This window comes from Oryctolagus cuniculus, chromosome 10 (assembly GCF_964237555.1).
Source record: "Oryctolagus cuniculus chromosome 10, mOryCun1.1, whole genome shotgun sequence".
In the NCBI taxonomy this organism is placed as follows: Eukaryota; Metazoa; Chordata; class Mammalia; order Lagomorpha; family Leporidae; genus Oryctolagus; species Oryctolagus cuniculus.
This window is the reverse complement of record NC_091441.1, coordinates 46,339,686-46,352,055: the sequence shown is the minus strand read 5'-3', so window position 1 is coordinate 46,352,055 and position 12,370 is coordinate 46,339,686. Positions and strand designations below refer to the sequence as shown.

Below are 12,370 nucleotides of genomic sequence, written 5' to 3'. Positions count from 1 at the left end.
TGTACTTGTTATAAAAACTCACAATGTACCACTTTTGTAAGCCCTTTCATTTCATTTTCCCTTATCTTTTTTTCTACATACACATACACTCAGGAACATACCTCCACACATAGATTTGCACACAGAGATTTATTTACACAGGTACACACAAATATAGTCACAAATTCACACAGATATGCATGGAGACTCTTCAGTAAGATTTTCTTACAGTGAACAGTTTCTTATTTCAAAGAAAGGGCCATGGTTTCCAAAACCATTTATTTGAATGGTCTTCCATTTTTTGCTTATACATCTTCCTCATTTTCAGAGTTAAGAGCTTCTATACACAGATATTTCATGTTATCTACATAAATATACTTAAAACTTTCTGCTAAAAAATTGTTTATAAATTCTTGAATCTATTACACACAATTATTCTTAGGTGTTTAAATTTTAACTGAAAAGTGATCCCTGTTAAATATAAGAGTGGGAATAAGAGAGGGAGGAGATGTACAATTTGGGACATGCTTAGTCGGACTTGCCCCAAATGGTGGAGTTAGAATCATGCCAGGGGATCCCAATATAATCCCATCAAGGTGGCATGTACCAATGCCATCTCACTAGTCCAAGTGATCAATTTCAGTTCACAATTGATCACACTGATAGGTCTAAGAGTCAAAGGGATCACACAAACAAGTCTAGTGTCTGCTAATAGTAGCTGATAGAATCAAAAAGGGAGAGAACGATCCATCATGGGAAGCAGGATACACAGTAGACTCATAGAATGGCAGATGTCCTAAACAGCACACTGGCCTCAGAATCAGCCCTTAAGGCATTCGGATATGGCTGAAGAGCCCATGAAAGTATTTTAGGCATGGAAAGCCAAGACACTCTGGAAAAAAAAAAAAAAAAGGAAGACCTAAATGGAAGATCTCTGCAAGTGAGATCCCAGTGGAAAGAACGGGGCCATCAAAGAAGGAGGTACCTTTCTCTGAAGGGAGGAGAGAACTTCCACTTCGACTATGACCCTGTCGGAGTAAGATCGAAGTCAGCAAACTCAAGAGGCTTCCATAGCGTTGGCAACTCATGACTAGAGCCTAGGGAGATTACTGACGCCATAAACAAGAGTGCCAAATTGTTAAGTCAACAACAGGAGTCACTGTGTACTTACTTCTCATGTGGGATCTGTCCTTAGTGTGTTGTCCAATGTGAAGTAATGTTATAACTAGTACTGAAACAGTATTTTGCACTTTGTGTTTCTGTGTGGGTGCAAACTGATGAAATCTTTACTTAATATATACTGAATTGATCTTCTGTATATAAAGATAATTGAAAATGAATCTTGATGTGAATGGAATGGGAGAGGGAGTGGGAGATGGGAGGGGTATGAGTGGGAGGGAAGTTATGGGGGGAAAAAGCCATTGTAATCTATTAACTGTACTTTGAAAATTTGTATTTACTAAATAAAAAAGAAATTAAAAAAAGAAATTCTTGAATCTAAAGATCAGAGTTAAATTATGACAACATTAGTAAAGTCCTTTAGAGGACAAGGTATTCCCTATTCTGGATCCAAGACTAGCACAAAGTGTGCAAATAATACAAGATGAAATTATAAATGTTGAATAAAAGAGTGATGACTGCATAGACTTAAATTTCCGAGGGTGGTATTATTTTTCTTGTTTGATAGCTACCATTGAAAATACTAGTTATACAATCACCATTGGAAATACTATAATTATTATACTTATCTAGGAAAGTAGTTTCTTATTTTCAACATTTCCCAGGTGACAATAGGTACAGCACTTTCACCAATTCTCACAAAAACAGCCGTCACACCCCAAATGCAGAACTCTTTATTTGCTCTCTGTGATGTTTGCAATTGTGTTCTTTCTGCAGATTCACTCAGACTGTGCTGCAAACCAGCAAGTAACATACCGCATCTCTGGAGTAGGAATTGATCAGCCACCTTATGGAATCTTCATCATTAATCAAAAAACCGGGGAAATTAATATAACATCCATAGTTGATCGAGAAGTCACCCCTTTTTTCATTGTAAGTGAATTTATTTCCATCTATATTCAGACGTAAGTTACTCTTGAGAAATCTGAAACTGAGCGCATTCTTGATTTGATTTCAGGAGTCAATAGTAGACATTTTTGACTCTTAATTCATGAGCATCCATAACCCAACAGAAACAAAGAGAAGATAAATAGAGAAAGGAGTGTTTTGCTGTTTCAGCAAAACTGCAAACCTCCAGTGGTCCCCATGACCAACTAGAGTGTTTGTTGGGAAAAACATTGCATTTTCTTTAATTCCCATTGAAATTGTTGTTGTTTTTTTTTTTTAACTTTAGTATCAAATAACAAATCCGGAGCTACTAAGGAATCTTTTCTGAGTGGACAAACTTTACTATAAATTCATGTTGCTTAAGTTCAGTTGAGCTCTGAATGTACTCTGGAAATTAATTTATTCTTAACTGAATCTCACTCCATTCTTTACAGGGGCTGTCACAAGGCTTAAGTATTCTCTCCCTCCAAACACACAAACTCATTCCACTTTAAGCAGCTGATCTTGGGCCCAACTACCTTAAGAAGGCTGAGACTATCCATCACAAATTCCCACAATTAATTCTCCTCAGCTCAGAATGCTTTTCAGTAAATCCAAATGCAGAACCAATTTTCAGCTTTTTCTCACGGCTTACCCTGAGCCATTGTCCCAGAATTACCTATTTCTTCAAGAATCTTGTTCCATCAAATTAGTCTGTTTCTCTCTTTTCTGCTTGCACTATTTCTACTTTCATGACCCTTGCTTCTTAATATTTGAAGTAAAAATAAAAATAATGATGGTCTTATTTGATCTTATAATTGCTTCTAGTAAAACTCCTCCATCTTTGGCTTAAAACACTTTCAAATAAGAATCTACTCTTGCTGCTTTCATTTCTGCTGCTGATCTGTGTTCCTGGATCTACTTTCATTCTTTAATCTTCAATTCCGTATCTATATTCCTATTTTGTCTTTCACAGTATTTGCCCGCAAACTATCTAAATTAGCAGGTCAGTTTAATAGTTCTCCTTGAGACCAATGTATTTTTATATACTACATATGTAAAATAGTGTATGCACTTAATGTATACTTGAAATATAAATAATTTGAACACAAAACCCATATAACAGCTACCTAGCTCAAGAATGATACATCTCTTGTATGCTCCCAAGAGATCCTCCTTTACCTAATTTTAAAACCCTCCCAACAGTTCCTATTCCTAATTTCAAAAGTTGTGTTTGTATCATTCTTTCTTTCCTTATATGACTCTCTTTGCTTGGAACACCTCACCAATTCCCAGTCCCACTTACTGAAATTCCTTGAGACCTACTTCAATCTTTACACCCTCTGACAGCTCATAGTATTTTGTGTTATTATTTTGTATATATTATTGTAACTTATAACGTTACCTTTTCTTAAAATATATTTTGTGTTTGTATTTGCCATCTCTTATTGATTATAAATGCTACTTATGCCTAATTTCTAGTAGCAAATAATAACATCTTTCTTTTAACTTCCCACAGTGCCTAGCAAGCTAGAACTCAATATGTGTTTCAACATCTAATTATTCCTCTTTTCTCTCCTAGATCTACTGCCGGGCTCTAAACTCGCAAGGCCAGGATCTGGAGCGGCCTCTGGAACTCCGAGTCAGGGTTTTGGATATAAATGACAACCCTCCAGTATTTTCAATGACTACATTTCTAGGACAAATAGAAGAAAATTCTAATGCAAGTAAGTAATATAAGTACCCTATCAAGCACTCTTCCAGATACTCAGGAAATTAGAAGTCAAACTATATAAAGGTGTACTTGTAGATGTGAAGATAAGTTACAGAACAGCATGCAGAATAGAAAGTCTTTCCTTCCTTAAAAAAATTATTTATTTTGAAATTCAGAGTTAAAGAGAAAGAGAGAGAGAGATCTTCCATCCTCTAGTTTACTCCTCGGATGGCCACAATAGCCAGCACTGGGTCAGTATGGAGCCAGGAGCCAAGAGCTTCATCTGGGTGTACCATATTGGTGGCAGAAGCCCAAACACTTGGACCATCTCTCGTTGCTTTTCCCAGGCCATTAGCAGGGCACTGGAATGGAAGTTGAGCAGCCAAATACAAACCAGGGCCCACATGAGATGCTGGCATCGAAGGCAGCAGCTTGACCTACTACACCACAGTGCCAGACCCAGAAAGCTTTCTCCTCAGCTACAGGGGCAGATCCAATCTGTTACACACAAGGAGCAACTCTGAACAATGAGGAGGTTTTTCTCATGTAATTCGTATCCTACCACTGTAGGAGATTCCCAACAGGAAATTCCCATTGTAGTTTACACAGGGGCAGCAGGGGCACTTGGATGAGAATTTAGCTTCCCAATGAGATTGCTGCCCATTCTTACCCACTTCTGCTCATACTGATTTTTTTCAACTTAACTACTTTAAAGTCACTCAATCATAGAAATCACTTCAATACAATCTATTTTGTCATCAAGAGCTTTTGCAAAACAGTATTTTCCCCTTCTTATATATGACCTAATAAGTATTGGCATCCATTGGGCGTTTGTCCCAGCACCTCCAGCAAATACTACAATCTAGGTGTTCAAATTCCTTATATAAAATGGCATAGTATTTGCATCCAAATTATACAAATCTCACCATATACTTTACATCATCTCTATATGACTTATAATATGTAATACCACGTGAATCTTCTATAAATAGTTGTTATACTGTATTGCTTAGAGAATAATGGCCATAAATGTATGTACATGTGCAGTAGTTTCAGTCCATAGTTAGGTTAAATTTAGTGATGCAAAACCTGAAAATGGAGAAGGCAGGTCATATAGATTTTGTTGGTTTTTTACTCATCATTGATTTTATGTGTTTTAAGTCATTATGCATCTAATTCTATTTGGTCCACTAGGCATATTTAAAGCCAGTTGTCCTAAGTGGTGCTAGCAGAGGATTCCAAAAAAGCCATAGCTTCAGAGCCTTTGCCTGAAAGGACTTTGACAATCCAAAAGTGCAACTGCCTCCTTCAGGATTATTGTAACTGACAGCATTTTAATTGCCAAATACCCATCCATCTGGAGTGGGATAATATATGAGCTGCTTAGCATATTGCTAAAGATAGTCCTAAATGCATTAAAAACCAAAGGAATGGTCACTACTTTGAAGACAAAATTTCAATTTATCATAATTACTTTTACCCTTTAAGCAGTCAAGTTTCTTGAACATTCCAAAACTCTTTGTATTTTTACTTTTAGTCATTAAAATACCTATACATTAAGCTTTAAAATATTATTATGAAATTATCATTGATAAAGGCTTAATATCCAGAATGTATAAGGAGCTCAAGAAATTTAACAAAGCAATACAGGAAATCCAGTTAAGAAATGGGCAAATGATATAAACAGACATTTTTCAAAGGATAAAATACAAATGGCCAGCAGACACATGAAAAAATGCTCAGGATCCCTATCAGGGAAATGCAAATAAAAATCACAACAAAGTATCACCTTTCCCCAGTTAGAATGACTCTCATCCAAAAATCCAAAAATAAAAATGCTGGCAAGAATGTGCAGAAGAAGTTACTCTAATACACTGTTGATGGGAATGTAAACTCATACAACCATTACTGAAGACCATAGGGAAATTTCTCAGAAATCTGAAAATAGATTTACCATATGACCCAGCAACTCCACTCTTGATAATATACCCAAATGAAATGAAATCAGCATATGAAAGAATTATCTGTACCTCTATGTTAATAGCAGCTCAATTCACAATAGCCAAGATATGCAATCAACCCAAATGTCCATCTACTGATGACTAGGCACAGAAGTAATGATATACATGCACAATGGAATACTACTCAGCCATAAAAAGGAATGAAATCCTGTCTTTTGCAGCAAAATGGATGCAACCTGAGACCATTATGCTTAATGGAATAAGCCAGTTCCAAAAAAGACAAATATCATATGTTTTCCCTTATTTTTAAAAACTAATATACAGAGTATAAGAAAATATATAATGCATATGTGAGAAATTAACATTTTGAGATTTCATTATTATTTACAGCCTTTATCTATACTCTTGAGGGACAGTGGTTTTTCTACTTACCACATTTTTTTCAGTAGAGGGTTAAGCTTATGATTATAAAAAAAAATTAAAGTATGTCATTGTAAAAATCAAAAGAAAAATAAGAAAAGAAAGAGAAGGTGGGAGTTGAGGAAAGAAGGGAAGGTAGGAAAGGAAGTATCATTATACTCTTTAAACTATATATAAAATTTTTATAAATAAAAATTTTTAAAATTTCCCACAATATGGGAAGAAAAGGGGAACAGAAATCCATTCTTTGTTCTCCTTAGCATCATTCCTTGGAAACAAGCATGCTCATCATTTACTTAGGTGCATACATGCTATCATGGCATAAATGTAAGAAAATATATCTTAAGATGTAACTGAGGGGCTGACACCGTGGCACAGCAGGTTAAAACCCCGGCCTGGCTTTCCATGCCTGAGAAAGTCTCATGGGCTTTTTAGCCAGATCTGAATGCCTTAAGGGTTGATTCTGAGACCAGAGTGCTGTTTAGGTCATTTGCCATTCTATGAGTCTGCTGTGTATCCCACTTCCCATCTTCTCTCCTTTTTAATTCTATCAGTTATTATTAGCAGACACTGGTCTTATTTATGTGATACCTTTGACACTTAATCCTATCTTTATGATCAATTATGAACTGAAACTGATCACTTTAGTAAAATAGCATTGGTACATGACAACTTAATGGGATTTGGAGTCCCATGGCATGTTACTAGCTCTACCATTAGGGGTAAGTCTGAGTGTGTGCCGAACTGTACATCTCCTCCCTCTCTCATCCCCACTCTTCTTTTGAACAGGAATCAATTTTCAGTTAAGTTTAAACACTATAATTGTGGATTAATTAAAGAGTTCAACTGATGTATTAAATAGAACAAGAAAATACTAAAAATAATAAAATAGTAAACCGTTCCTTGACAGTCAGGACAAGGGCTGATCAAGTCACTGTTTCTCGTAGTGTCAATTTCACTTCTACAGGTTTCCTTTTAGGTTCTCAGTAAGTTGTCACAGATCAGGGAGAACATATGATATTTGTCCCTTTGGGACTGGCTTATTTCACTCAGCATGATGTTTTCCAGATTTGACAAAAAAATTACCTAAATGAAAGATCTCTGTGGAAAAACGGGCCATCAATGAAGGAGGTACCTTTTTCTGAATGGAGGAGAGAACTTCCACTTTGACTATGGCCTTGTCTAAATAAGGTCGGAGTTTGTGGACTCAAGAGGCTTTCATAGCCTTGGCAGCTCAGGACAAGAGCCTTGGGCGATTACTGACACCATAAATAAGAGTGTCAATTGTTGAATCAACAATGGGATTCACTGTGCACTTACTCCCCATGTAGGATCTCTGTCCTTAATGTGTTGTACTATGCGAATTAATGGTAAAACTAGTCTTCAAACAGTACTTTATACTTTGTGTGTCTTTGTGGGTGCAAACTGTTGAAATCTTTACCTAGTATTTACTAAGTTGATCTTTTGTATATAAAGATAATTAAAAATGAATCTTAATGAAGAATGGGATGGGAGAGGGAGTAGGAAATGGGATGGTTTGCAGGTGGGAGGGTGGTTATGGGAGGTGGGGGGAAACTGCTATAATCCAAAAGTTGTACTTTAAAAATTTATATTTATTAAATAAAAGTTTTTAAAAAAAGCCCTGGCTTGAAGCACCAGCATCCCATATGGGCTCCAGTTCTAGTCCCTGCTGCTCCTCTTCTGATCCAGCTCTCTGCTTTGGCCTGGGATGATAGCGGAAGATGGCCCAAGTTCTTTGGTCCCTGCACTCATGTGGGAGACCCAGAGGAGGATCCTGGCTCCTGGCTTCGTTAGGTGCAGCTCTGACCATTGCAGCCATCTGGGGAGTGAACTATCAATGGAAGACCTCTTTCTCTGTCTTTACCTCTCTCTGTAACTCTATCTTTCAAATAGATAAAATAGATCTTAAAAAAAAAAAAAAGATGTAACTGAGATGATCTTTTACATACTAATCCACACTGAGTTGTTATTTAAATATATATTTTTAAACAATTACATTTTAGGACTAAATTACATTTAGGACATTTTAGATTTCTTCAGTACATTTAATAATGCATTAGATTTGATTATATGACTATAACATAATTAGTTTATTGCCTACTGAAAACATTTTAAAATTACGTGAAAATTAAGATGCAGAGATAGAGTGAGAAAAGTAGAGCAAGAGATATGGAGATGCCCCAGTATATTTGTGGAAAAACTGAAGCAGGGTTGAAGAGTGAAAAAGAATTCTAGCTGATGAATGGACAGGCAGTGGAAGTTTTGCATATTCTTCAGTATCCTTCATGAAAACTACTTATAAAGTCAGTAAACAAGATAAAGAACAGGACAATGTGTACAGTTAAAAAGCATTTCTTTAAATCTGCTTATTACCTAGTACTTCATTAAGGACATCACCAAGCAAAAGAATAATAATATATATTAATTAAACATACATTTTAAAAGATTTCTTTATATATGAAAAGGCAGAATTACAGAGCGTAGGAGGGTGGGAGGAAGGGAGAGAGAGAGAGAGAGGTCTTCCATCCACTGGTTCACTCTCCAAGTGGTAACAATGGCCAGGGTTGGGCCAGGTTGAAGCCAGGACCCAAGAGCTTCATCCAGGCCTCCCACATGGGTGCTGGGATCCAAGTATTTGAGCCATCTTCCACTGCTTTCCCAGGCACGTTAGCAGGGAGCTGGATTGGAAGTGGAGCAGCAAGCACTTGAATGGGTTCTTGCATGGAATGCCAGCATCACAGATGGCAACTCAACTCAAGTGCTACAACACCAGCCCCAAATGTACAGTATTAAATGGAAATTGTATATATTTCTCTCACTGCATATTTGGTTCTTACATGAACTTAAAGAGGATGAGATCATTAATCATCCCCAATTATATAAAATGTGGAAACTGAGGCTGAGATCACATAGCCAGAAAGTATAAGGTTGGGGAAAAGTTGACCTGGCTTTTATATCATTTTATTTCCCTCTAGCATCCTTTGGAAATTTTTATAAAAGAAGGAATTATGCTAGAATAGTGAGAGAATAATACATTTTCTTTATTAAGAAAAAGATATAGAAACAAGCTAAGACATTAATAAGTAGAAAGAAAGGGAAGCTAGTAAAATGCACATTATGTGGACCAAGTCACTCCAAAATCTGTTTAGAAAACTAATATAGTATACTGTAATAAAAAATGTAAATTATCCATTTTCAATCAATTTTCCTTGTTTTCTAGATACACTTGTGATGAGACTCAATGCTACTGATGCAGATGAACCAAACAATTTGAACTCAAAAATAGCCTTCAAGATCATAAGTCAGCAGCCTTCTGATTCACCAATGTTTATCATCAACAGATACACGGGAGAAATTCGAACAATGAATAATTTTCTAGACAGAGAGGTAATTCTTTTTCTTTAAATAGGTTTTTAGTCTCAAGGGAGTTGATTCTAAAAACAAAGGTACCTAAGAGAGAAATAGAAAAAGAAAATAGTATTTTAAAATTTTAATTATGCAATCTTTTTTCATCAAGGTAATGACATAAGACATATAGATTATCCTTTAATTACATTTCAATGACATTTTTATGTAACTAATTAATTAGAATTTGCCTTAATTTTAGGAAAACTATATCATGGAGGTACACAAATTTGCATAAGGTAAAGACAAGAGTTTCATTTAAAAATTCCACAATGAACTAAATTTAAGAAATATTTATGGGCCGGCGCTGCGGCTCACTAGGCTAATCCTCCGCCTTGTGGCGCCAGCACACCGGGTTCTAGTCCCAGTCGGGGCGCTGGATTCTGTCACGGTTGCCCCTCTTCCAGGCCCGCTCTCTGCTGTGGCCAGGGAGTGCAGTGGAGGATGGCCCAAGCACTTGGGCCCTGCACCCCATGGGAGACCAGGATAAGTACCTGGCTCCTGCCATTGGATCAGTGCGCCGGTGGCAGCGCACCAGCCGTAGCAGCCATTAGAGGGTGAACCAACGGCAAAGGAAGACCTTTCTCTCTCTCTCTCTCTCTCTCACTGTCCACTCTGCCTGTCAAAAAAATAAATAAATAAATAAAAGAAATATTTATTACATCACTTTCTTTGTGCATCACAATGCATGGGATAAGAATATTTGCAGAACTATGAAATTTGCTTATCTTTCTTAAATCAGCATATCTCAAGCTCCTTTAAGAACAGAACTTTCTATTTTCTTTCTAAGTAACAAATATGGACAGCCCACCAATTCATTTACCCTACAGAAAGAATCCTAGAATCAGAATGATAAATAGAATGAATATGAGGCTTTAAATAAAATCCAGGACAATCTTCTAATATACAAATAAGAAAACAACTAGTGATTGTGAACAATTACAATCAGCATGCCATGTGGTTCCATGATTTAATTTTTAAATCTACTTTTTCATTTTTTAAAATATCACTTTTAAATAATATAGAGTTTGCCTGTCCATATATTCGGAATATAAGTGATGAAATATTCTTTTTTTAATATTTGTTTTATTTATTTGAAAGGCAAGTTACAGAGAAAGGTAGAGACAGACCCCAAATGGCTGCAATGACCAGGGCTGGACCAGGCCCAAGCCAGGAACCAGGAGCTTCTTCCAGGTCTCCCACGTGGGTGCAGGGTCCCAAGCACTTGAGTCATCTTTTTGCTGCTTTCCCAGGCCATTAGTAAGGCTATGGATCAGAAGTGGAACAGCCGGGGCTTAAACCAGCACCCATATAGGATTCCTGGGCAGCAACCTGGGGTTTTAATTGCTGCATCACAGCACCAGCCCTGAGGTATTCTTTTTTAACTGATATTTAAACTTCATTTAACTATTATAGTTATATAAAATTATATTAAAATTTTTCCTGCTAATAATTCCTAGCATGGGACTAAATTAGATTGTTATTATACTCTTCAATGATCCAAGGTTATCACTTTCTAGTCTACTTAAATCTTTTTTTACTTGTTTATAAATTAACATTAGAAGAGACTGACTACTTAGCACAACCTCATTCAATTCTTTTTAGGCTTCCCAATGTGATTCCTTCATTGTCAAAATACCTTTATTGGTAAAGCACTCTAAGAAAGGGATGTCAGAGGTAAAAGGACTTTGCAGTCATTAAGAAGCATATTTTCACCTGGGGTCTATGGAGAGCCCTCAGATGTCTCTATTAATCCCCTAAAATTACATCCATAAATTTGAATGAGTAGGCATTTTAAATAGTCTAGAAAAGGCTCCATACTATTTTTGCATCTAAAAATGTACAATCAAGAATAGATACATCATCAATAACTCCGTTGCCATGCCCTCCACCTCGCTAAAATATTGGTTACTCCTGTGTTATTCTTGCACACCCGGGACTGATGATTTAGAGTGTGGAATTTTCCTTTCCCGAACTTTTAATAAGTCTTAACCTCTCTCCTCTTGAGTATTTTACTCCATTTCATTATTTATAAGTTAATCCACCTCTAGACATGTTAGGATTCAAAAAGAATAAGAACTTTAAAAAAGTATTGCTTCTTTTAAATGACGCTGGATGAACATCATTGGGAATGGAAGTAGAAACTTCTCTATTGATCCATGTGAGACTAATGGATTTTCTTTTTTTAACAAATATGATTGTTTTAGGTTGTTTAATTTTTTAAATTTTTATTATTATAAGAACAGATTTGATGTATTAATATATATAATTAAAAGAAGATAACCATACTTCCTTCTCTCCTTCTCAATGCCTCCCTCAAACACACTCCTTCAATATTCTGTGCTACCTCTCTCACTTAGATTTATGTCGATGTTGAGCCAACAACTTTACAGGACTTTACATAAAACACAATAAGACCTGTCTGTGTCAACTGTGGTATTGCTTATGTTTTTAGCAATATGGCCAGTATTCTCTTGCTGTAAGAGGCTCAGACAGAGACGGTGGGGCAGATGGCTTGTCAGCAGAATGTGAATGCAACATTAAAATCCTTGATGTCAATGACAACATTCCATTGTTGGAACTGTCTTCAGTAAGTATTTATTCTTGAAAATAATGACTTCAAACTCATTACATCCTAAAATATATACTAACAATTCTATATAGTCATATACATGTTAAATTCAGTACTATACAATCAAAGTATGCATACTTTTCTCTTATATTGGATTAGATAATAGGGAAAACAATGAAAAGCAAGATTATCAACACATATCTGTTTGAAATAATGAACAACTATAAAGATTCCTGTGTACACCCAGTTTGT

The 12,370-nt window shown here is 36.1% G+C and overlaps 1 protein-coding gene across 1 annotated transcript in view; it reads left to right on the top strand.

The window, feature by feature from the left end:
• Window positions 1-12,370, top strand: part of DSG1 (desmoglein 1) — a 43,028-nt gene that overhangs the window by 12,123 nt on the left and 18,535 nt on the right. The window contains exons 5-8 of the mRNA XM_002713483.5: window positions 1,876-2,031; window positions 3,608-3,752; window positions 9,362-9,528; window positions 12,002-12,136. Coding sequence (XP_002713529.2) covers window positions 1,876-2,031; window positions 3,608-3,752; window positions 9,362-9,528; window positions 12,002-12,136 — 603 coding nt within the window. The remainder of the gene's footprint in view (window positions 1-1,875; window positions 2,032-3,607; window positions 3,753-9,361; window positions 9,529-12,001; window positions 12,137-12,370) is intronic.